Genomic DNA, 24342 nt, shown 5'->3' with positions numbered 1-24342 from the left:
TTTAGCCTGGAGAAGAGGAGGTTAAGGGGTGATATGATAGCCATGTTCAAATATATAAAAGGATGTCACATAGAGGAGGGAGAAAGGTTGTTTTCTGCTGCTCCAGAGAAGCGGACACGGAGCAATGGATCCAAACTACAAGAAAGAAGATTCCACCTAAACATTAGGAAGAACTTCCTGACAGTAAGAGCTGTTTGACAGTGGAATTTGCTGCCAAGGAGTGTGGTGGAGTCTCCTTCTTTGGAGGTCTTTAAGCAGAGGCTTGACAACCATATGTCAGGAATGCTCTGATGGTGTTTCCTGCTTGGCAGGGGGTTGGACTCGATGGCCCTTGTGGTCTCTTCCAACTCTAGGATTCTATGATCTCTGTTTAACACTGTGGGACTTACCTCCAAGTAAATAGGCACAGGATTGGACTGCCTACAATGGCTTGTGGACAAAAAATAAAAGTAGCCTTCCACTTGCTCCAATGTTCCTTTGCTCAGCTGTGGTGGTGAACCTTTTCTGCTGAGCGAATATTCCTCTTTGGGTTTGAGGTGCGATTTCTTTCTCCTTTTCAATTTTCAATTTCTCTCTCTTGGAAGCTCCAGCAGAATCTGGATGACAAAAGACTTCAGGGAAACAAGACTTAGGAGTGTGATTTCAGCCCTCGGCATCAACCCCTGTGGGTTCTTCGCTTAGCCTCAGTGTCCCAGTCAGTAAAATGGGAAGATTTGCCCCCTCCTTCCCTGTGATGTCATGAGGCTCAGCAGGCTGCAAGCATAAACTTGCTTTGTGCGGAAGCAAATGAAATGTGTAAAATTAAAATAGGTCGATATGTAGGGGGAGAGGCAAGGACATTCAAGACGTAAGTGTTCTTTGGAGAAAATGCATTTATAGAATGACATCAACGATGAGACATAAAATACAAGCAAAAGCAAACAAAAGCAAACTAATAATACACAAGTGCCTCATTGGTTTTTAACCCAGGATGACTAAGCAGTGGTCAGAATAGAATCCAAGTCCAGGGGAATTAAACTGCTACTGTGCAGATTTGAGCCTTGATGTTGTCCAGTGGTTCTTAAAGTGGGGGCTGCTGCTCCCTGGGATTACCTGGGGGGTGGTTGCTAAGAGGCAACGGGGTGCTGATGCACCCCACCCATCTGACTGGCTTGCCCAAGACCCTCTCAGCGGCTTCCAGCATATAAGGTAAAGGGACCCCGACCATTAGGTCCAGTCATGGCCGACTCTGGGGTTGCAGCGCTCATCTCGCTTTATTGGCCGAGGATCCTGCGTACAGCTTCCGGGTCATGTGGCCAGCAGGACTAAGCCGCTTCTGGCGAACCAGAGCAGCGCACGGAAACGCCGTTTACCTTCCCGCCGGAGCGGTACCTATTTATCTACTTGCACTCTGACGTGCTTTCGAACTGCTAGGTTGGCAGGAGCAGGGACCGAGCAACGGGAGCTCACCCCGTCGTGGGGATTCGAACCGCTGACCTTCTGATCAGCAAGTCCTAGGCAAACCCACAGCACCACTTGCATCCCATATACAACAACATAATAAATTTACAGTGGTACCTCAGCTTAAGTACTTAATTCGTTCCAGAGGTCCGTACTTAACCTGAAACTGTTCTTAACCTGAAGCACCACTTTAGCTAATTGAGCTTCCTGCTGCTGCCGTGCCGCCGGAGCACGATTTCTGTTCTCATCCTGAAGCAAAGTTCTTAACCTGAAGCACTATTTCTGGGTTAGCGGAGTCTGTAACCTGAAGCGTATGTACGTGAAGCGTATGTAACCCAAGGTACCACTGTAATTGGTTTTTGAATAAATGTGCAATCAACTGTTTTGGATTTTATTGTGTTGTTAGCTTCCTTAGCTGGTTGTGCAAAGTGCTGTTCTGAATAATGCTTTTAATAGGAGAGTGTAGTAGGGCACCAGGGATAAGTTTATGGAACCAAGGGGGGCAGGGCCCAAAAAAAGTTTGGGGAAACTAATGTAGTCGATACAGATTGCTGAGACCAGCTGTCTGCATTGCTCGCCCCACAAACTTGGAGGTTCACACATATGAAAGATTCCCTGGCAGAAATAACACAGAACTCCAACTGTCAGGGGCTAAGGGCAAATGAGATGTGCAAACTCAGAGTTTGTGGTTTGTGGTCTTGTGTTTGTGGTACAGTGGTACCTCGAGTTACATATGCTTCAGGTTACATACACTTCATGTTACAGACTGAGAACTGTTGCATCTAGCTGATGGCTTTGTGGAAATCTGGTGCCCTGATGTTCTCTGTTGAAAATTCAAATGTTTGGCATCGTCTGGAATCATGTTTACAACTACAGTGGTACCTCGGGTTACATACACTTCAAGTTACAGACTCCGTTAACCCAGAAATAGTACCTCAGGTTAAGAACTTTGCTTCAGGATGAGAACAGAAATCGTGCTCCGGCGGCGCAGCGGCGGCAGGAGGCCCTATTACTTAAAGTGGTGCTTCAGGTTAAGAACAGTTTCAGGTTAAGAATGGACCTCTGGAACGAGTTAAGTACTTAACCTGAGGTACCACTGTATATGCAGTCTTGAGGGTCATTTTAGACAGGGGTGGTCAACTCCCGAGGGACTGCGATCTACTTTCGTAATTAAAATCTGGCAGTGATCTACCCCCCCTTTTAGGGGTTCAGGTCAAAGTTGTTGAGAAAAGTTACGTTTGGGGGGCAACGTTTAGGGGGGAAGGATCCTAAGGAGGGATGTCGATCTGGTGAATTTATAAATAAATAACAATATGTGAAACACTCGTATTAGGACACACTGATTGGGCGCTGTGAGGAACAGAATGCTGGACTATGTAGGACTTTGGCCAGATCAGAAGAGGTTCTTTTTATATTCACACAACCCAGTCAAAGGTGGATAGCAGGAGCCAGCAAAGGAGAGGGGCTACCCCCTTATGGCTACCCCCTTACGGACACTCCCAGGATCCTCAGCCAAGATTTGCCACTGACAGGGGCATCCAGATTCAAAGGGGGCAGGGGACTGATGTGTGCTTTTGAAAAAGGAAGGAAGAGGATGAGAAATGTTTTACCTGCCAATATCTGCTCTTCAGGAGGGACGCGGGTGGCGCTGTGGGTTAAACCACAGAGCCTAGGACTTGCCGATCAGAAGGTTGGCGGTTCGAATCCCCGCAATGACGGGGTGAGCTCCCGTTGCTCGGTCCCAGCTGCTGCCAACCTAGCAGTTCGAAAGCTCATCGAAGTGCAAGTAGATAAATAGGTACCACTCCAGCGGGAAGGTAAACGGCATTTCCGTGCGCTGCTCTGGTTCGCCAGAAGCGGCTTGGTCATGCTGGCCACATGACCCGGAAGCTGTACGCCGGCTCCCTCGGCCAGTAAAGCGAGATGAGCGCCGCAACCCCAGAGTCGGCCACGACTGGACCTAAGGGTCAGGGGTCCCTTTACCTTTATCTGCTCTTCACTATAGGAATGTGCAGGTCTCTGACCTCCTCTGTGTCTGATCATTGGAGGTTTTTAAACAAAGGTTGGGTGGCCAGCTGCCAGGAATTACTTAGCTATGATTCCTGCATTGCAGGGGGAAAGACTAGATGGCCCTTGGAGTTCCCTTCCAACTCCACAATCCTATAATTCTAATCACTTGGCTGATTCCTATTGTTTGATTCACACCTTGCTCCAGCTGCCCCCTGGTGTCTCCATCTGCATCCTGCATGCTGTACCTCTAGACTAGAACACGGGTAGGCAACCTAAGGCCCGGGGGCCGGATCCAGCCCAATTGCCTTCTAAATCCGGCCTGCGGATGGTCTGGGAATCAGCATGTTTTTACATGAGTAGAATGTGTCCTTTTATTTAAAATGCATCTCTGGGTTATTTGTGGGGCATAGGAATTTGTTCATTCCCCCCCCCTCGCCATATAGTCCGGCCCCCCACAAGGTCTGAGGGACAGTGGACCGGCCCCCTGCTGAAAAAGTTTGCTGACCCCTGCTCTAGTGTTATTGTATGTGTTACTGATATTGCAAATACATTACAATCGCTGAGACGTTTCACTCATTAACACCAGGAGTTTTTTAAAAAAGTATTCAGAGCAATGAATGGGGAAGAGAAGAAGTAAGCAGATTCAGCTCATAGTAGAGAGGAAGGAATGGAAGTTCTCCCACGATGTCTGCCTTATATACATTATTTACACAATGGCCCCCATGTGATTGGCTAATTCTGGGATTCTCCTGTAGGCCAATCAGGTTGCGGATTCACTTCCACCTGGAGCTGGATTGGGTGGCTCCTGTGGACCAATCAGACTGGTCCTAGAACAATAGGATTCAGAATGCAGTAATCAGACTGCTGCATTCTGGATCCTATTATTCCAGGACCAATCAGACTGCTGCATTCTGGATCCTATTGTTCTAGGACCAATCAGACTGCTGCATTTTGGATCCTATTCAACTCAGTACATAACACAACCTGATAACTCAACTCAATAATTAAAAACGGTTAAACAGAACTTAAAACTTTTCCATACAATATATATTGTTACAGGCCACCCCAGTCTCCACCAAGCAGTGTGCGAGATTGCAGGGGCTCCAGACGCTTGTCCTCGGTTCGTATCACCAGGCTTGATAACAGCTGACAAAGAGCAGGACACGTGATTCCTGCAAGCTCAATAATTTTAAAAAAAATTATATCCCACCCATTTGGCTGGGTTTCCCCAGCCGCTCTGGGCGGCTTCCAACAGAACACTAAAATACAATAACCTATTAAACATTAAAAGCTTCCCTAAACAGGGCTGCCTTCAGATGTTTTCTAAAAGTTTGGTAGTTATTTTTCTCTTTGACATCTGGTGGGAGGGCATTCCACAGGGCGGGTGCCACCACCGAGAAGTCCTTTAAGACTACAGCTCCCATTATCCTGACCACTGGTCATGTGGACTGGGGCTGATGGGAACCGGAGTCCAAACCACATCTAGAGCAGGCTTTCTCAATCTCAGCCCTCCAGATGTTTTGAGACTACAATTCCCATCATCCCTGACCACTGGTCCTGCTAGCTAGGGATGGTGGGAGTTGCAGGCCAAAAACATCTGGAGGGCCGAGGTTGAGGAAGCCTGATCTAGAGCAGGCATAGGCAAATTTGGCCCTCCAGATCTTTTGAGACTACAATCCCCATCATCCCTGACCACTGGTCCTGTTAGCTAGGGATGATGGGAGTTGTAGTCCCAAAACATCTGGAGGGCTGAGGTTTGCCTATGCCTGATCTAGAGAGCCACAGGTAAGCAGCTGCTGCCTGGTTAGGACACCAGTCTGTTTTTCAGAGGCCGGCAAGCTCTCTTTCTTGACGTATGAGCCCCCTGTTTCCATACAAGCTAATCATTATAAGAACCCTGCAGCATAAAAAAAATCTGGGACCTGAGTTTGCTTCTTTTCCCTCCTTTCGTGTCACGTCTTTGCAAGCCTTAAGGGCAGGAACAGAGTTTACGTTGATTACTTGGCAAGCTGCTCTGGCAGATTTTCTGGGGTAGAGATGGTTTGAACATACATCTATTTAAACGCACAAGCAAAGAAAAACAAACAAACACAAAAAAACTAAACCTAAACCATTAGCCACAAAAGCAGCAGCACATTATGAAATCAACTATAATAGTATATTTTTTTATATAGTGTCAACTATGCCGGGGCTTTTCAAATTGTGATCTGCAGGACACATGAACTGCTTCCATGAGTTTCAGAGGTGCTCCACAAGGTGTGTGTAAAAATGCAGTTAAGGATCACACGGTATTTAGCATCTGCAATTGCAACAGGCTGAAAAATCACTAAGTCATTCACCAAGAACCTAAGCAATTTTCAAGTGATCTGTGGGTGGGAAGTTTGGAAACCCCTGTTTTATGTGCATCATGCCTTAGAAAGAATTGGTAGGATAGGGTCCCTGGCTGAGGGGGGTTACAATCTAAAACCAGCCCCCGCAAAACAGTGGGGGGGGGGAATATGGAGGCATGAGCAGGTAGAATAATATGTTATTATTTCTGCTACACCAGATTTCCCAAAATTGGGTCTCCAACTGTTTTTGGACTGCAACTCCCATCATCCCTATCTAGCAGAACCAGTGGTCAGAGATGGTGGGAACTGTAGTCCAAAAACAAGCTAACCATGTCTACATTTACTCCTTCGGCTTCGCTCCCTGTAAAGCAGTGCTGGCCAACCTGTCGTCTGTCCCCCCGCCGATGTTGGGACTACAACCCCCAACAAATGACAGGCCACAAGCGTAGGGAGAGCAGCAGTGGGCAATCTGTGGCCCTCCTGATGTTGGGACTCCCAACTCCTATCAGGCTCAGCCAATATGGTGAATGGGTAATGGATGATGGGCGATGTAGTCCAGCAACTTCTGGAGGAGTGCAGGACTATGTTGGATGGCGCAAAAACTTTGGAGGCAATGCGGGTTTTGTGGAGGGACTTAAAGGAAATTATGTGGTCGTGTGGAGGCAGTTTGAGTGGCAGTTCCATCTCTAAGGGGTAGTGAGGGGAAAGAGACTTAATGGTGGAGTCAGATACAAGCAGGAGGTTGAAACAGAGGTCAGTAAACTTTTTCAGCAGGTCCACTGTCCCTCAGACCTTCTGGGGGGGGCAGGCTATATATATATATATATATATATATATATATATATAGGGGGGGATGAACAAATTCCTACGCCCCACAAATAACCCAGAGATGCATTTTAAATAAAAGGACACATTCTACTCATCCTAAAACACCAGGCAGGCCCTACAAATAACCCACTTCACATACCAAAGCATGGGTAGGCAAACTAAGGCCCGGGGGCCAGATCCCAGTGGCGTAGCATGGGGGTGCAGGGGGGGCCGGCCACACCGGGCGCAACATCTGGGGGTTAGGGTTAGGGGGTGCAAATCCACGGGTTAGGGGGCGCAAATCCATGGGTTAGGGGGCGCAAATTACTTGCCTTGCCCCGGGTGCTGACAACCCACGCTACACCACTGCCAGATCCGGCCCAATTGCCTCTTCAATCCGGCCCGCGGACGGTCCGGGAATCAGCGTGTTTTTACATGAGTATAATGTGTCCTTTTATTTAAAATGCATCTCTGGGTTATTTGTGGGGCCTGCTTGGTGTTTGTACATGAGTAGAATGTGTGCTTTTATTTAAAATGCATTTGGTGGTTGGTGTAAGAGTCTGGAGAGAGCCCCAGAGAGGGGAGCCATTGGAAGAAGCGGCATGGGGTGCTGCTCCTGGCTCCTGTTTTTTAGGAATGGGAGAATGAAAGGGGAGCAGAGGGTGGGAGCTGATTTCAGGAACCCTAAAGGAATGGGTGATGTTTACTTTGTTGCCACACAACTATCTACAAGCAGCTTCTGATGTCCCTCATTCTGAAGACTGCGGGAATATATGGAAACTATCAGGATCAGGAAATTCAGTCAAGAGGATCAAAGTGATGAAACTAGAAAATAATAATAATAATAATAATAATAATAATAATAATAATAATAATAATAATAATAATTTATTTATTTATACCCCGCCCATCTGGCAGCCACTCTGGGCAGCTTCCAACACAAAAGCGTAATAAAAAATCAAACAGTAACAGTAACAATCTAATCCAATATAAAAGCCACAATAACTTTTAAAATAAATAACTTATATGAAAGCAACATTCAACAATTCAGCAGAATCTAATAGTAAACAGTAAAGTTAAACATCAGCAAATCATAATTAAGCAGTTCACACTTATCAGCCACAATAATTACCAATCTATAATCAATAAAAAGAACTTAAGCGAGAAAAAAGATGGCAAATGTGAGTTATGGCCTCAGACCTAGCAAATGACCATTTCACTGAAGGAAAACATAGCATAGTTATCCTAACCAAATTACAATGTTATTAAACTAGGAGCTCTGGTTGTTGGGAATGGCGGGTGGCCGATATGAAGTTTTCGCTCTTTTATTGATTTCTCCACCTTTTAGAATGGGCACATTTGAATGGTTGCAACCCGCGGTTGCCTTGGTAACCATGGCGGACAACCTCTCGGCCAAGATGGCCGCCGAAGACCGCGTGGGAGGCTAAAAAAAAAGGCCAAAGGGCTCGGGCGTGCCGCTCTGCTCCCCCTCGCGCGCGCACTCTATGGTCTGAGAGTTTCGGCAAGCGAGCGCAGGAGAGGCGGCCGGAACCCATGCGGAGCAGACGCGCATGCGCATCTACAAACATTTCCTCGGTAGGGAAGCAAGTCTCGTTGGGATTTCAGGCGCAACTCAAACCGGACGGGCAAGGACTACTGGCGCATGCGCATTGGAAAACAAATGGGGGGGAGGAGGAGGAACTCAGTTTCTGTGCGCTTGCGCGCTTGCATAAGCTCAGTCCCAAACGATGAAGCCGGACGTGTGGTTCTTTTCCCACCCAAATGCACATGCGCAGTAGAACCCCACACGGCCGGTCGCCTCGCGAGCATGCGTAGCCTCCTTCGCCCCTTCAGACGCGCACGCTCAGAGCCGCTCCGGCGCCCCGGCGCTTACCTACAGCGCAGGCGCAGTACGGCGTCGGAAGACGAGGCTCCGCCTCCTTTCCTTCCCAACCCATTGCGGCCACCTTCGCTTTTTTTTTTTTTTGGGGCGCGTTTCCTCCCAGTGCGCGTGCGGCAAAAGGAGAGGGGGGGGGGAGAGAGGAAAGCGACAGCGCGAGAAGAGGCGGGAGGGAGGGGGGGGGAAAGGGCGAGAGGAGGCGATAAGTGCGCGTGCGCACTGCGGGCTGGGTTGCAGCAGGCGGCGGCGGCGGCGGTTGAGCTCGCGGGCGGGTGAGTTTGGTGCGCGCGGGAGAGTGTGTGTGTGTGCGCGCGCGCGCGCGGCGGCCGTTGCGACGCGGCGCGGAGCGAGGGGGGGGAGGGGAGGGGAGGGGAGGGGAGGGAAGGGGAAGCCTCACCGACCGGCGCCGCCGCCGCCGCCGCCTCAGCCGCGTGGCTCCCTTTCCCCCCTCACGGAACGAGGTGCCGCGCGCACCCTCCCCTCCCCCCCCTCATTCTCCTCAGAGAGAGAGAGAGAGAGAGAGCGGGGGGGGCGGCGGGGGGGGGGGGAGGAGCAGAGCCTGGCGCCCCCCCCCCGTGTCGCGTGCAGGATGAGGCCCAGGCAGGCCTGCGCTTGGGAGGCCAGGCCGGGCCCCTCTCCTGGGCTGACTCACGGAGCGGGAGACGGGGGGGGGGGAGTCAGGCCCGCCCGAGGCCTACCTTGGACTGGGGTCTCCTTTGGGTTACACAGGGGGTGGGGGGTGGGGAGGAAAGGGGGTGCCCATTGGGACAGGATGAGGCCTGGTGTTGCTTTTTCATATGGGGGGGGCTCCCTAAGACCTTTTAAAGAAACATACGGGGGGGGAGGAGTGTTAGCCTCCTGGTAATTGGGGTTTGCGGCTGGACTGTATAACTTGAGGTTTGGGGGGGCTCCTTTAGCTCTTGCGTTGGGACTGGCAGGAAGGAATAATAATAATAATAATAATAATAATAATAATAATAATAATAATAATAATAATTTATTATTTATAGCAAGCCCATCTGGCTGGGTCTCCCCAGCCACTCTGGGCAGCTTCCAACAAAACACTAAAATACTACCTATTAAAGATGAAAAGGAAGGGAAGGGGTTGGATCCCCCTTTGATTTGGGGAGGGATCAGGGAAGGGCCTTTGAGGGGGGGGGTCGCCTCCTGCAGTTGCCCAGGGTTACATTTTGGGGTCCTGCACCAGAAGGCATTGGTTTGGGGAGTGAGGGCTGAGCGGGAGTTGAAAGAAAGAAGGGGGTTTTTTTTCTTTGGGGTGTGTGGCTCCTATATGAAGTCCACTCCCTGTTCTAGGGGCTTTCCGCCCTGCTGGCTTTGGTATTGTGGGAAAGGAGGCCTTTGAGGACGCAGGTGGGGGTGGGATCTGTTTCAACAAGGGGGGTCAGGGCTGCCTTTAGGGGAGGGGAAGGGGCTCTGAGGTTCCCGCACTCTGCAAGGGGAGGCTTGTCCTCAGCTGAACTTGGGAAGGTAGGAGAGATGGGTGTGGTGGGAATATCCCTCACAGACCTAGAGGACGTTTCTCCCCCAGAGAATTGACATTTTTGCTTAGGGTCACCAGCTCTGCCCCAGTTTACGGCTTAGGGAGATGGCTGGTAGGTATCGAAGTAAGGTTTTGGTAGAGAGAGCTGGAATTGCCCACAGAGGTGTGCATGCACACGAAAGCTTATACGAAGAACAAACTTACTTGGTCTCTAAGGTGTTTTTTTTTATATTTATTTTGATTGGGAATCATTTCACTAGATGAGGCAGTGGAAGGGGCTTAAGGTTAGCTGTTGGGGGAGAATTAGATGATTCCCCACCCTCAGGCAAGGGCTGGCCCCAGTTAGGGCTTGATGAAGGAAGGGAGTGGTGCCTGTGTGGGTTGAGAAACTGCAGCAGGTTAGCAGAAAGGATTGACTTCCAGCTGGAGTGGGGTTTAAGGTCTGGTTTGGAGGATCAGTGCTGGGGCAGGAAGATGGCAGTTGGGGATCTCATAGACATGCTGTCTGGTGTTCCTGGCAGGCTGGTTCCTTGGGGAGTGAGCTTTGGAGTGGTTGATGCATACGACTACCCTTTGGGTTGATGCATGAAAGAGTTGCTGGCGGTGTCTTCACCCCCTTGCCCTCAGTTTACTGAGGAGAGTAGCCCTGCAGGACCTGACAATGGAGTGAGAAACCCCCTGACACTGAAGTTTGGGCCTTTAAGTATGGAACCTGGGATATATTTTTAAATTTATCAGATTTCTATACCACCCTTCACCTGAGGCTCACAGGGCAGTTTACAGTATAAAAGCACAAAAATACATGCCATAGTAACAAAAACACCCCACCGTTCAAAAGGCCACAGAGAAAGTTAGCATAGGTTGAGGAAGGAGCTGTTGCGATGAATCCCCCCCCCCCCTTGTAGGTGGGGAGAGGGTGAAGAGTGGTGGCATAGCTCCATAGTGGTTATAAATATATTACTGAATGCATGAGGGTATAGCTAATGTATTTTAAAGCTCCTGAATCCCATGAACCAACTTTGCAGTTTTGTTGGAGAAAGTAGGCAAACTCATTTATGGTTAAGAAGTTGGGAGGGAGAAGATCCTTCTCTCCTGGCTGGGAGGGATGGAGCTGGGTTGGTCTCCCCAGCTGGTTTCGGCATGGCTTGAAGACTTTCAAGTAGCAGGCCAAGCTGCCTGGAAAGCAGGGGAGGCAGGGAGATGAGTCCAGGGTTGCAACTTCCAAACTTGTTCCCATGCAAGGAGAGGCAGAAAGGTGATACGAAGCTACATGTTCCTTTGGAATACCAGCCATACTGGTGGTATCTCCTGCTTCGCTGGTGTAGAGGCTGGGATCCCATTCACCATAGCACCTCGTTTCCCCCCTGGGCACGGCTTCTGACCCCCCTTCAGGATGGCAGAGGTGAGAGCAGTGGCTGGGCTTCCATTGACTAACGGGGACCCTGGGCTGGGTGTGAATGACTGTGACTGAAAGAGGCCTTTCCTGCAGCAGCTGCGTTACCGCTGAATCTGTGCTAGGTGACTGGGAACCGTATGGCAAGAATTGCTAGGAATTTGGCCCTTACATGAGAAATGCAGTGACTGAATTCCCCATATTTTGCTGGGGGGTGTTTCCCCATGGAATCTTAAGGTAGCTCTGAAATGGGGGAGGGAGGGGGTGCAGAGGCACTGCCTGTAAATGTAAAGGGTATTTCTTCCATCCAAATGCTGTGGTAATCCTTTCCCCCCTCCCTTTTCCCCCTTCCTTGGCCACGTGTGGCGCTCTCTGCAGTGGCAGCTTAGCTGAATCATGCTTGGTGTTGGCAGGAAGAGAGGGAGTCTCCCTCCAAACATGTGGCACGGAGGGCCTCTCTGCCTGATCACTTGCGAAGCGGGGCTAAAACTTCCTGCCTTTCTCTGCAGCTCCCTCCCTCTTTCTCACTGCTCCTCACGGCGGCGGCAGACAAAAATCGGAAGCACGTGGTGACCTCGCGGGTGCACCCCGTTGCCGCCTGCAAAGGGACATGTCATGCCGCTTAAGCTGTTGCAGTTAACTGTTGTCCTAATCAATTATTGGAGCGTAGCGCAGGTCAGAAGCGGTTTTTAGATGAGGAGGAGGTGGGGTGGCAGTGGCGGCGGCTGGAACTAAAACGAGCTCAGCAGATCTCTGGAGAGGGTAAATGAACCGACATGCTCCTCCCGGCCTGGGAGGGAGTGCCAGGCGGCCATGTAGTAGCTGAGCGGAGCAGCTGTGGCTGCAGCCGCCACCGCCACCGCCTCTGCTCCGCTTTGTCTTAACGCTAGGGTGAGCCAGCAGCACCTCCTCGGGAATCCAATCTAGTTTTTCCAGCTCTGATGTAAGATGGGGAGGGTTCCGGACGACTTGGGAGCCATGTGCCTGCACGAAATGAGGCGAGGCCCGGCCTTTGTCAGGGATCTCGTGGCCCACTGAGAGGCATCCCCAGAGTGAGAGTTGGTAATTTGGGGAGCCTTGGCAGCTGCGGGGGGGGGAGTGTGTGCGAGCCTCAGTCCTTTCCATAGTTGCTGAGGGGTCCTTCCCCTTAGCAGGGATTGGGATGTTAATGTGCGTTGCTGAGCTCTACCTGGAGTATCTACTCAGGACCTTTTAAACCTGGCGGGTGGGCATCTGCATGCTGAAGCCATTGCTGTGAGTTTTATTTGTTTTTAAATGGAAGGCAAAACTCCGGAATAGACTTACTGCTCATCGCAGTCCTTGGGGCTTAAGGGTCTCACTTGCAAGCCCCAACAAGTGAAGCTTTTTCATTATACAGAGAACACAAATGGTCTTTTTCTCAAATAAAGCTTTCTCTTCCCCTCTCCCCACCCCAGCCCTAAATTACTTTGCATCCCAAGATCTTAAACCCTTCATTTTGTAATGACTTGCATTAGGGAAAGGCTAGCAGAACACCTTCAGACTCAATACTCACTTCTGGCGCTTTTGATTTCTTTCTTTTAAGCTATGCTAAATTTCCATAAAAATGCACTAAACAACTAGTCCAGGTAAGTTTCGAAGTGGCGCCAGGGAGGATGAACAGGCAGCTTTGATTGTTCTCCAAGGCAGGTGCGTTTCTCGCTTTTCCTCATCTCTGCCTTTGGCTCAGCATTAGTTTAGGGGGCAGCACATCTTTCAGAGTGTGATGCTCATAATCTGGTGTAGTTTTACTGTCAAGGCACAGAAACTGGTCACTTCCATTGCTCGCTCTCTCTCTCCCTCCCTCCGCTGAACCTTTGCCAAAATAACTTGTGGCTTCCCAGGCCAAAAGGTATGTGTGCTGGGCAGTTTTGGAATTTGCTTGGGAGTGGGGCCCCTGCCCCGGACATCACACCAGCTTATTTCAGCAGTTGCGCATTCCACATGCTTGAATTAATGGGCGGCCTCCGTGCAGTTGGGACGCCGAGTCGTGCAGAACTCTTAAACACAACCAGCAGCTCAGGCGTCAAGGGTTCCTTTACAGAAGGCAACGTGGGAAGAGAAATTGGTGAACGAAGCTGGTGTGATTGGGGGGGGGGCCAGACCAAAAGCGTGGCCCTGCTCCCACACGAACCCCCAAATGCACTACACATGAGCAGCACAGAAACAGGGCTATTGCGAGGCAGCTAAGTCCTTGTCACAGGTGAGAATTGACTTGGTTGCGCGCAGTGCTGGAAAAATGTCAAATTCCCATGAGCAGGCATTAGATTCTTAGGTGCCCGCCTTGCACAACACTGGAAACTCTGGATTAGTTCCACCGCTGCTGCCATGGCAGCTTCCTCTTGGCACGCAGAGATTGCAAGCAGAGCTCTGGACTTCCTGGAGTGCAAACTCCCCCCTTTGCAGAGCCAGACAGCTGGATTTTTGGACTCCCTTAATCCTGTCGGCCGTACCGCCTTGGTTCTCATGCTGAGGCGTGCGTTTGTCTGCCTAGGACTGCAGGCATGCAAGCGCTTCCTCGCTCCCCCCCCCCATAAGCTGGCGGTGACTTAAGTGTGGAGCATTATGGCCATGCTTATAACTAGAGAGCAGCTATCAGCCTGTACTTCTCCTCTTGCCTAGAGCGTTGTTAACTGAGAACTGGCTCATTTAATGAAACGACTTGGCCGGCATGATATTGACAAGCTAAAGTGTTTTACACGGCAAGTGGTTAACCTGTGGAATTCATCGCCACTGGATATTTTGTCGACTCAAAAAACAGTTAAGACTTTTTGCCATGAAAGATTTTTATTTGGGGGGGGGCACGTTAGGGGCTTTGTGTATAAGCCTTGGTAGCTGAATGGGACCTGAGTGCTGCTTCTGTGACACTTCAGAGGCAGTGGCCGTGTATTTCCTCTCCACAGTCAGAACCTGAGTAAAAAGAAGGTGGGGTTCTTGGGATGCGATATTCTTTGATGTAGGCTAACTTCAGGAACTGTTTCTTTTGAATAGAACCTAGAAATCTGCCAATTAGAACTGGGTGCAAAAGAAAAAATCTTTAAAAAAGAGTTAGAATTCTGAACCCAGGAATTTGTTCCAAGTCTTGGAACTGAACTGAGCTTACAGCCCTGCCACACAAAAATCCATTCCTGGTTGTCGTGAGTTTTCAGAAATTTTAATTCAGGGATGCGAGTCACTTTGCTAACATAGCTAAGCAACCAGAAATCCTTGACCCTATACTTAAGTTTTAGACATTTTCCAGCAAGGGCATCAGAAGAGCCTGCAGCTGGAATAAGGCCGAAAGGGGGCCCTTGTAGCCCAGCAATTCTTTTCTTGCAGTGACCAAGTAGATTTCCCAGTGGGAAGTCCACAAGCAAGACTAGAGCGCAAGGCAATGACATTCTCTTCCCTGCATATCCAGCAACTGGTATTGAGAAACTTTGCTGCTTCCTAACTTTGGAGGCAGAGCCAAGCCGTCAGGGTCAGTAGCCATTGTTGCCTCATCCTCCGGGAATCGATCTGTACCTACTTTTTATGGATTCCTGCTGTGAGCACCGTTCGATGCCGAATTCTATACATGCACAGGGTGATCACGTGAACTGCGCCTACCTCATCCATGATGCCTGTGGTTAGCCAGGCTTTGCCCCACCCTGACTCACTCCGGCATAAAGATGAGAAATCGTCCTGGGCTAAAGATGAACAATGGATCGGCAGCACCAACCCAAGCCTTTTTATTTTGCAAGATGATGCTGATGAGTTTGCCTAACCTTTCTTCCTTCTCTTTCTCTCTTCCCCAATGCCCCCAGCAGTTTCCATAACATCTGTTCCACCATGGCTGATGACCTAGACTTCGAGACCGGCGATGCCGGGGCCTCCGCGACCTTCCCCATGCAGTGCTCCGCTCTCCGCAAGAACGGCTTTGTGGTGCTCAAAGGGCGTCCCTGCAAGATTGTGGAGATGTCCACTTCCAAGACCGGCAAGCACGGTCATGCCAAAGTGAGTGTACCTCGTCGCCCACGGCGGCTGGTTTGCCTTCATGGTCCTCTTTGGGGACAGCTCTTGGTGTGAATTTGCTTGTATAGGGCTGCCATACGTCCGGAATTTCCCAGACACAGCCGGAATTCATCCATCGAAAATGGTGTCTTGGCGGGATTTCTGAGAATTGACTAAAATGCGTGGGGAAACCCTGATGTACGGCAGCCCGTGTGTTGATTTTTTAGGCGTTTCCCCTAAAAAATAGCTTAAAAACTTCAACTCAACATCTTTGGCAAAAAAGCCCAAAACCCTCAACATCTTTTGTGTCCAGATTTTCACTTTTTGAAATATGGCAACCCTATGCTTGGTACTCCAGCAGGTGTTTGTGCATGTTCACGTGCAACAATGTTAGAAACTCAGATATATAAGCTAGGGACTAAATTGCTCCTTAAATTGAGGTTACAGTCGCCAAAATGGAATGTCTGCTTGCCATTTGGGGGCAAGGCAGTTCTTGAGTCTCATTTTTCAAATGGTGGACTGACAGTGATTGATTCCTATTTAAACATCCGGTTAGTTCAGATGACAAACCTTGAGCTAGTTAAGAACGAGAACTTAAAAAAAGAGCAGTCCCTTGATCCAGGCACAGTCCAGATATATATTGGCCAGTCCCTACCTCTTTCTCTTAATGGTGACACAGACCGTCCATATTCACTCGGTCACTAGTGGCCGATAGCCAGGTGCAAAATGTGCCTGGCTAATTTCAAACCCTGGACCCGTGTAGTAGTTTTACTGTAGTCCTCCAGCTTGCCTTTTATGCTGTGCATCTGGGCAGTTGCCCATGAGCAAGCAAAGCATGTTAAATCAGCTGGCTTTTAAGGAGGAGGAACATCAAAATTGAATGGGTTCTGACACCTGGTCCTTGCTGCCTCCCCTTAGTACATTGGTTCCCAGAGTGGGCGGTACCAGCCCAGAGGGGTGCTAAGAGGCAGGGGGTTGCTGGAGGGGTAATGGACTCTCCTGACTTTGAAAAGCTGGCATTACCAAATCAGGTTAATCAGTTTTGTTGAATTAAGCTAAATAGTTTAAGTTGGCTTTTGAATAAATGTGCAATTAATTGTTCTGGTTTTAAATTTTATCGTGTTATTATCTTCCTTAGTGGGTGGTGCAAACTGCTATTCCAAATAATGCTTTTTATAGAGTAGGGGGCACTGGGGATGAGTTTGTGGAACCAAGGGGGCAGTGACCTGAAAAAGTCACTGTCTTAGAAGATGGGGTACATAGCGCAAAAAATGCCAGGAGGGCACCAGGTCTGGAGAAGGTGCTGGGCTTAGACAATAAGCCTGGAGCCAGAGGGTTAGTTCTTTACTTCCTCTCCCTGTGTCTGTCTCTCTTTCTGCCCTGGCACAATTTGAACCACTTGTTGTTCTCTTCTCCATTGCATGCAGCCCTTCCTGGCTGAGATCATTGTCTACATTTATAAACAGCCTTTCTTCCAGTGAGTTCAAGGCAGTTTGCAATATGAAATGCTGAAAAGTAAGGCGCAAGGTGGAATGAAAATGTTGTGTGAGGCTTCTTGGGTCTGCAAAGCATTGCTCTCTCCTCCGTCGCCTGCGCTGGTCACCTTTCAGCCACCTGACCTCTGAGGCATGCTGCCATTTAGCTTCTCTATCTCCTGAGATCGTTTTCCAGCCCTTAGCCTCAAGGAACGACTTGCTTTAGAATGCGCTGAGAGGCCTGCTTTTTTGCCAAAAATGCAAGGCAACATACATGTTTAATCTCTTGAGCTCTGTTGGCAACAGTAGTTGTAGCCCCAGACATCTGGAGGGCACCATGTTGAGGAACCCTGGCTAAGTGGTGTACAAAAGTACCCAGAGTTTTTCAGTCTGTCTACTGAGGCTGTATTCTCCTCTCCTGTGAAGAGCCAAAAGACCTGCTTTCACGCCAGTGGTATTGTTAAGTCACCGGTAGGCGATGCATTCTGATGGCTTTTGGAGACTGTCTGGATGATACCTGGACACTTTAGGATGCAAGGCGTGTTTCCGTGGACTGACCTCTTGGTGTCTGGGGCTAATCAGGTTCTTGGGGGCAACCTTTTGTGGGATAATCACTTTAGTACCTGTTTGAATCTCCCCCTGCCCCAGTCAGCGGTTCTCAACCTGTGGATCCCCAGATGTTGTTGGACTATGACTCCCATCATCCCTGAACTCTGGCCTTGCTAGCTAGGGCTGATGGGAGTTGTAGTTCAACAACATCTGGGGACCCAAGGTTGAGAAAGGATGGCTTAGATGGACTAGAAATAGAAACAAAAAAAAGGGGAGTGGGTGTTAAAGTAATGCTTTGAACTTTGTGGAAGTTCAGCCTCTGAATTAGATAACCCGAAAAGTTAAAGGTGAAAGGCCACTGGAGAAGAGACTGCAAAACGTGGCTGTTGGTATTCCTGATTTATTTGTTTCTTTAAAAAAAAAAGGTAAATATTGAGTGTATAAATAACCCACACCATACTGCTACCCTAATGTGGAAACTGGAGAGAGGGAGAAAGAGAGAGAAGGAAGGAAGGAAAGGGAAAGAGGGGGAGGCGGGGCCTAGCTGTTGAGGGAGTTCGCAGCTTGACAAGGAGACTGGTGTGCGAGGCACAGAGAGTCCAGGTCGAGCGGAGGCAGATACGGTGCCAGTGGGGTGCCAAGGCATCTGGTTGCAGTGGGCCAAAGCGTGCCCCCCAGTCCCAGACTGGGTGCGTTTGTGCCTGTGTCTGCCTCTGCATCTGTTGAGAAGGGGGCTGGCCTCCCTTCCTGAGACAGAACAAGGTCCTTGCCTGTTTCCTCCGGCCTTCTCCTGCAGGAACACCTGGGTGCTGTGTTGTTTTTTTAATGCGTCCCTGTTAACATCCTGTCTTCCTCTCCACCCCCACTGTAGGTGCACCTTGTTGGCATAGACATCTTCACCGGGAAAAAATATGAAGATATCTGCCCTTCCACCCACAACATGGATGTGCCCAACATTAAGAGAAATGACTTCCAGGTAGGTGGGTGGAGCTGGGTGGGGTTCTCCCCTCCCCCCCCCCACTTCAGAGCTGGGAATCCCGAAAGGAGAGGGTTGGTGTACACCCGCTATGGCCTGCCTGGCTTGCAAACTGGGTAGACTGCTGGGTAGACTGCTAGCGGTGGCTGCTATAGCAAGGATAGGCCAAGTGGCCCTTCCAGCTGCGGTGGGCAATGGAGACAGGCTTCTGCCCTTCCAGAAAAATCTTTTTAGCTCTTTTGGGCCCTCTCCCTCAGTTTTGAGCATTCATATATGATTCTTGCTACCGCTGGATGTGCCCCAGGGACTGTTAGTTTTGTCTCTTTGTTCCCTGACAAATCATCTGCTGTTACAAACTTGGGGTGGTTTCAAAAAGGTGGCAGGCCAAGGCAGCTGGAGGAACAGACACTCCTTCCTTTCCATGCCAAGGTGAAAAGGAACAGGTTATTATTGTCTGTTAAAATCAGTAGTTGCTTTTCCGCCATGGCAACTCAAAGCAGCTTTAAAAAACTTCTTGCATTAAAACCTGGGGGGAGAGTGAAATTCACTAAAATATCTCAAACACTCTAAAAGGCCATATGGGCAGTTAAAGAGGAATTCTTTTGCCTGGTGCCTGAAGATACACAATGATGGCGCTGGGCCAGCCTCCCTGGGGAGAGCATCCTGCAAGCAGGGAGCCACCAGTGAAAAGGCCCCATCCTGTTGCCAAAATGCTACTTCAGTGAGTTTTTTAAGTCAGGAGGGTGGCCCGATAGCTCAGCGCTGACTGTTCTGCCCTCCTACCTTCCTTTCCTCCAGCTTATTGGGATCCAGGATGGGTACCTCTCCCTGCTCCAGGACAGCGGGGAAGTCCGGGAGGATCTACGCCTTCCCGAGGGAGACCTGGGCAAGGAGATTGAACAGAAATATGACTGTGGCGAAGAAATCCTGGTAAGAGAACACGTCAGAGGCCGGAGGGGAAGAGGCCTGCTGCTGCTGCCGGCCTCCCTCCCTTGGCCCAAGTGATTGGGGGGGGTGTATTTAACAGCAGCGTTCCTTAGCCCAGAGAGGCCTGGGATGGCAAAGCATGGTGACGACTTGAAAAGCAGGGTAAAAACAAGGCAGAATACCAAATTCCAATCCCAGCCAGATGCAGAAATGATTCCATAAGCCTTAAAATTCTGGAAGCACCATGTTTTCCCGCCCGGTGTAACATAAGCAGCAGTGGGAACAAATTAAGCTTTGTTAGGGAGGAAGTTGCAAAGTTGAGGTGCCCAGGGCCATAGGTGGCCTTGCCTGGGGTTCCCAGCCACCAGGTGGGAAGATTTTCCTGCGGGTGGAGTGGAGAAGGAGAGAGATCGTGCCTGGCGTTGATCTGAGTGTGCGTAAGGCCAAATGCCCCACCGCTGCTGTGTCTTGGAGGATGTTGGAGATGGGATAAGGAAGGAGGAGGGGAAACAGGGCACTGGTCCTCAGCTGCACAGTGGGGTGTTGGACAGCAGAGCAGGTTGCTTGTGCTGCTTCAGACGGCAGGACCTGGCGTCACTCTGCAGCTCAGAGCACCTGCTTCCCTTGCAGAAGGTCCCAGCGGCATCTTCAGGTGGGAAAAGACCTTTCCTGTATACCTGAAGGAGCGTCTCCACCCCCATCGTTCAGCCTGGACACTGAGGTCCAGCTCCGAGGGCCTTCTGGCGGTTCCCTCCCTGCGAGAAGTGAGGTTTCGGGAACCAGGCACAGGGCCTTCTTGGTGGTGGCGCCCGCCCTGTGGAATGCCCTCCAGATGTGAAGGAAATAAGCAGCTATCCTGTTTTTAAAAGACATCTGCAGGCAGCCCTGTTTAGGGAAGTTTTTTAATATTTAATGCTGTATTGTTTTTAACACTCAATTGGGAGCCGCCCAGAGTGGCTGGGGAAACTCAGCCAGATGGGCGGGGTATAAATAATAAATTATTACTATTATTATATATTTCTCTGCCTGAAACCCTGGAGAGCCGTTGCTGCCAGTCAGAGCAGGTGTCCCCGAGCTAGGCAGACCGGTGTGACTCAGTAGAAAACAGCTTCTTACGTACGATACTGGTGGCCTTGGCAAGCTCTCCTTCGCCGGAGGTCTTCAAGCAGAACCCGGATGCTGGGCTCTGCTTCCACAGTCGGGAGGCAGCGATGCTTCTGAACATCGGTTGCTGAGAACAGCAGGAGGAGGGAGGGCTGTTCTTGCACCCGGATCCCGCTTGTGGGTTTCCCATAATGATCATCTGGTTGGCCACTGTGAGAACAGGATGGTGGACTAGAGGGGGCCATTGGCAAGAGCCCTCCTCCCCCCCCCAATAATATTTATTATTTTCAGTAGGTAAATATAATAAAAAAGAAGACATGAATAATAATAAAGACAAACAAAAAATAGGAGAAAAAGAGAAAAAATAAAAAAGATACATACAACATACAGTGGTGCCCCGCAAGACGAATGCCTCGCAAGATGGAAAACCCGCTAGACGAAAGGGTTTTCCGTTTTTTGAGGCGCTTCGCAAGACGAATTTCCCTATGGGCTTGCTTCGCAAGATGAAAACGTTTTGCGAGTCTTGCGTTTTTTTCCGCTTTTTTCTCCCTTTTTCTAAGCCGCTAAGCCACTAATAGGGTTGCTTCGCAAGACGAAAAAACCGCTAGACGAAGAGACTCGCGGAACGGATTCTTTTCGTCTTGCGAGGCACCACTGTATTGCCACTTAATTAAAATTAAGTACCATCCATCTTCAAAAACATAGTATTTGACTTCCTCAAATCTCTTCCATCCGAATTTCTTAGTAATTATACGTAGCAGTTTCCAATATCAGTGTTTCAAAAAACCATATCACACTCCTAATCATATTACATAACTTTCCTTATCGTATATTTTCTTATTTGTAAACTTAATTCCATTTTAATCCTAGGCCTAATTGTTTCTTTCAAGTGATTACATATCTTTAAGAGCCCTCCTTCCCTTCTAAGCTCTTGATTCTTGCTTGCTTCCTCCCTCCTCAGATCACCGTACTGTCTGCAATGACTGAGGAAGCTGCAGTTGCTATCAAGGCCATGGCTAAATAAAGGAACCACAGGTGAGTGCAGACCCAGGTCGGAAGGATGCTGTCCTGCTCGCTCAAGATGAAGGGAAACGTGCAAGGCTTTTTTGCGAGAGATGGGAGAGGAGTCATCTCTTGCCTTCCTGCCACTGTCACCAACCCCTGTCACCAACTTCTCTTCTTTTTCTCCCACCTTGCAGGGCAGCAGTTTCAACTTGTTATGAACCAGAGAGGATCGCAACCCGCAGACTGTCAGATTTGGCTCCAAACCACCCAAATCTCTCTCTTTTTTTTTTCTTCCCCCCCCTCCTCTAAAAAGCAAAAAAAGGACAAAAAAGCAAAACCCTCCCATACCCACTCACTCCCTTTTGAATTAAAACAAAGGAAAAGAAACTTTTTTGTGGTCTTTTTAAAAGCAGAAAAGCAGGACGCTTAATTGTATTCCTTTTGTTATGATTTCACTTGTTTTGGTCCCCCTCTCGCCCCGGTCCTCCCAGTCCCCCTCCCCTCTCTCGGGTGCTAGTAACACTACAGTTGTTTTCTGGCAAGAGAAGTTGAGAATTTGCACTTAAAAAAAGGAAGAAAAAAAAGAATAATATTTAAACGGCTAGAAGGAGGGGGGGAAATTGCAGGAGACTCTTGTTGATTTTTTTCTCTCTCAAGTTTTAATGCTTTCTGTTAAGATTGGTGGCGGCGCTGAGGAGGGAGCTGCCTTTTCCCCCAGAAAAACGGAGCAAAAATTAGAAAAAAATTACTGTTGCGAATTGCGAAGAGTCGCACTCTTAACCCTGTCAAATGTGTTTGTTCTCGTGAGCGTTTTCTGTTGAGGCAATGTGGGAAGGGGACGCGGCCCCCCCCCCCGCATAGTGGTGGGTGCGGCAATTCGGTAAATTCTTTTGGGACGGCATCCTTTCTTGTGCTTTGGAGGTTAACCCATTAAATGTGGTCTTTTTGTGGGGGCGGCGGCGGCGGGATCACTGCTCTAGTTGCTGAGCTTGCTTCAAACTCCCTTCTTTAACCCCTTCCCTTCTAGAGCACAGGAGCCCCCCCCCCATCCCAGATCTGGAAGTGGGGGGAAGCCGGTGTTCCTGCCAAAGGCATGGAACTCTGCCCCCCCCCCCCTGAAATGGGAGGAGAAACCCACTCGCGGCTGCCTGGCGAATGAGACACTTTTTTTTGCTCCTCGCCCTCATCCCACCTGGGCTCTGATCCCTGTCAATCATGTTCAAGGACACCCCCCCCTTTTCCCTGGCAACCAGTGCTGTCGCTGCCTCCCTTCTGTCCTTGGAGCTAGCTAGAAAGTCTCTAGCACGCCCCCCCCCCTTCCGCCTCAAGCCCTTTCCCCCAGGCTGGGTAACTGCGCATCCCCACCTACGAGCTGTTCAGGGTAAGGGGGTCTTCTGGGGTAGGTAACAAACTAGCCCCCACCCCACCCGCTGCCCATTTCCTTGGTTCATATTTACTCCCCTCTGCTGTTCACAGGTCAGCGCTGTGGCCTCCTCCTCCCTCTCCCCCTGTTAATCCAACACATTTGTTAATCAACCTCAATAAAAAAAACAAGTTTAATATGAAAAACCCTTTTCTGGCTGTGTGTGTGTGTAATTTGTAAGGGACCGGGGTGGGGGTTACGTTACCGGCAGGTTCAGTAAAACTACTGCGTTATCATAGAATTGCAGAGTGGGAAGGGACCCCGAGGGTCATCCAGTCTAACCCTCTAGAATGCAATGTACCATCATTTGCAACTGGGTGGCAGCCTCTTCCTGGGGCCGGTAGCTGATCAACATTCCCCAGAGAGGAAGCTCATGGAAGCTTAAGACTCTGCACTCACTGCAGGGACAGGTGATAGATGAGGCGAAGAAGTGGGGGATACAAATTTTTAAATTAATTTTCAGTTCTGTGTGTTTTTTCCTTTTTTTTACACCATTTACTATATAAAAATGTGGAGCAGGTTTCATAAAGATATGTGCCACTCTTTTGTCCTGACCCATGAGGTTTCCCCTCCTGCATTGAGAGTTTCATAGGATTTTTGTTCAACAAACTACAGTGGTGCCCCGCAAGACGAACGCCTCGCAAGACGGAAAACCCGCTAGATGAAAGGGTTTTCCGTTTTGGAGGCGCTTCGCAAAACGAATTTCCCTATGGGCTTGCTTCGCAAGATGAAATGTCTTGCGGGTTTCCCCCCCTTTTCCTAAGCCGCTAAACCGTTTATCAGCTGATTCGCTGATAAGCCGCTTATCAGCTGATCCGCTAAAAGCTGCTAAACCGCTAATAGCGCTAATCCGCTAAGCTGTCAATGGGCTTGCTTCGCAAGACGAAAAACCCGCTAGACGAAGAGCCTCACGGAACGGATTAATTTCGTCTTGCGAGGCACCACTGTAGTGGGATATTTGTTTTTGATGACTGTGACGACAGGGCAATTCTCAGAAGCCAACTCCGAAAATTTAAAATTTCCTGATCTCATTATGTGTAAATGAGTGAGTGGGGCGTAGGGAGAAAAGAAAGATTACTTGTCACGTTACGCTCAACCTTACTGGCGAGGGTCCAATGTCTTTGCAGCATGTTTAACGGACAAAATGTCTCAAACCAAAGGCCGGTGGCTGTTTGTACCCCACGCCCCTTAGTGAAACCGGCACAGGGAAAAGCAGCCTTTTTGCCTCTCCGTATAAAATGGAGGGCAGTTGTTTTATGTACAGAAGCAGGAATGGAAAACACAACCCGTAGGTCAGCTGCCGTCCGAAAAACATTTGTAGCACCTCTTAGAACAATGGGCAGTAAGTTTACATACATTTCACTTTTAACCTGAACTGTAAGTGCGCTTGGAACTACAGCTACGCGGAGGCAAACGCACACAAAAAGCTGCTTTTCCTAGAAATGGGGGACTAGGGAGGGGGGACTGAACAGGAAAGCACTTTGGACCCTTTGCTCCTGGCAGGATTCAGCT

At 49.4% G+C, this 24342-nt stretch overlaps 1 protein-coding gene across 2 annotated transcripts; it reads left to right on the top strand.

Annotated features, from left to right (window-relative positions):
- The first annotated feature begins 8612 nt into the window (after positions 1-8612).
- Positions 8613-22976, top strand: EIF5A (eukaryotic translation initiation factor 5A). Of its 2 annotated transcripts, none has more exons than XM_081835792.1 (6): positions 8613-8759; positions 15188-15374; positions 18267-18371; positions 19170-19301; positions 21364-21437; positions 21602-22976. In XM_081835792.1, exons 2-5 carry the CDS (start codon positions 15210-15212, stop codon positions 21424-21426), a joined length of 465 nt encoding a protein of 154 aa, XP_081691918.1. In that variant the 5' UTR covers positions 8613-8759; positions 15188-15209; the 3' UTR covers positions 21427-21437; positions 21602-22976. The 2 variants fall into 2 exon arrangements, with proteins under 2 accessions (XP_081691918.1, XP_081691917.1); XM_081835791.1 differs by having other exon boundaries at positions 8649-8759; positions 15185-15374.
- The last annotated feature ends 1366 nt before the right edge of the window (positions 22977-24342 follow it).

The sequence above is a fragment of the Podarcis erhardii genome, assembly GCF_964252035.2.
Source record: "Podarcis erhardii genome assembly, chromosome: 13".
Taxonomy (NCBI): Eukaryota; Metazoa; Chordata; class Lepidosauria; order Squamata; family Lacertidae; genus Podarcis; species Podarcis erhardii.
Note: the sequence above shows the minus strand (reverse complement) of the source record. Positions and strands in the feature narration are given on the sequence as shown.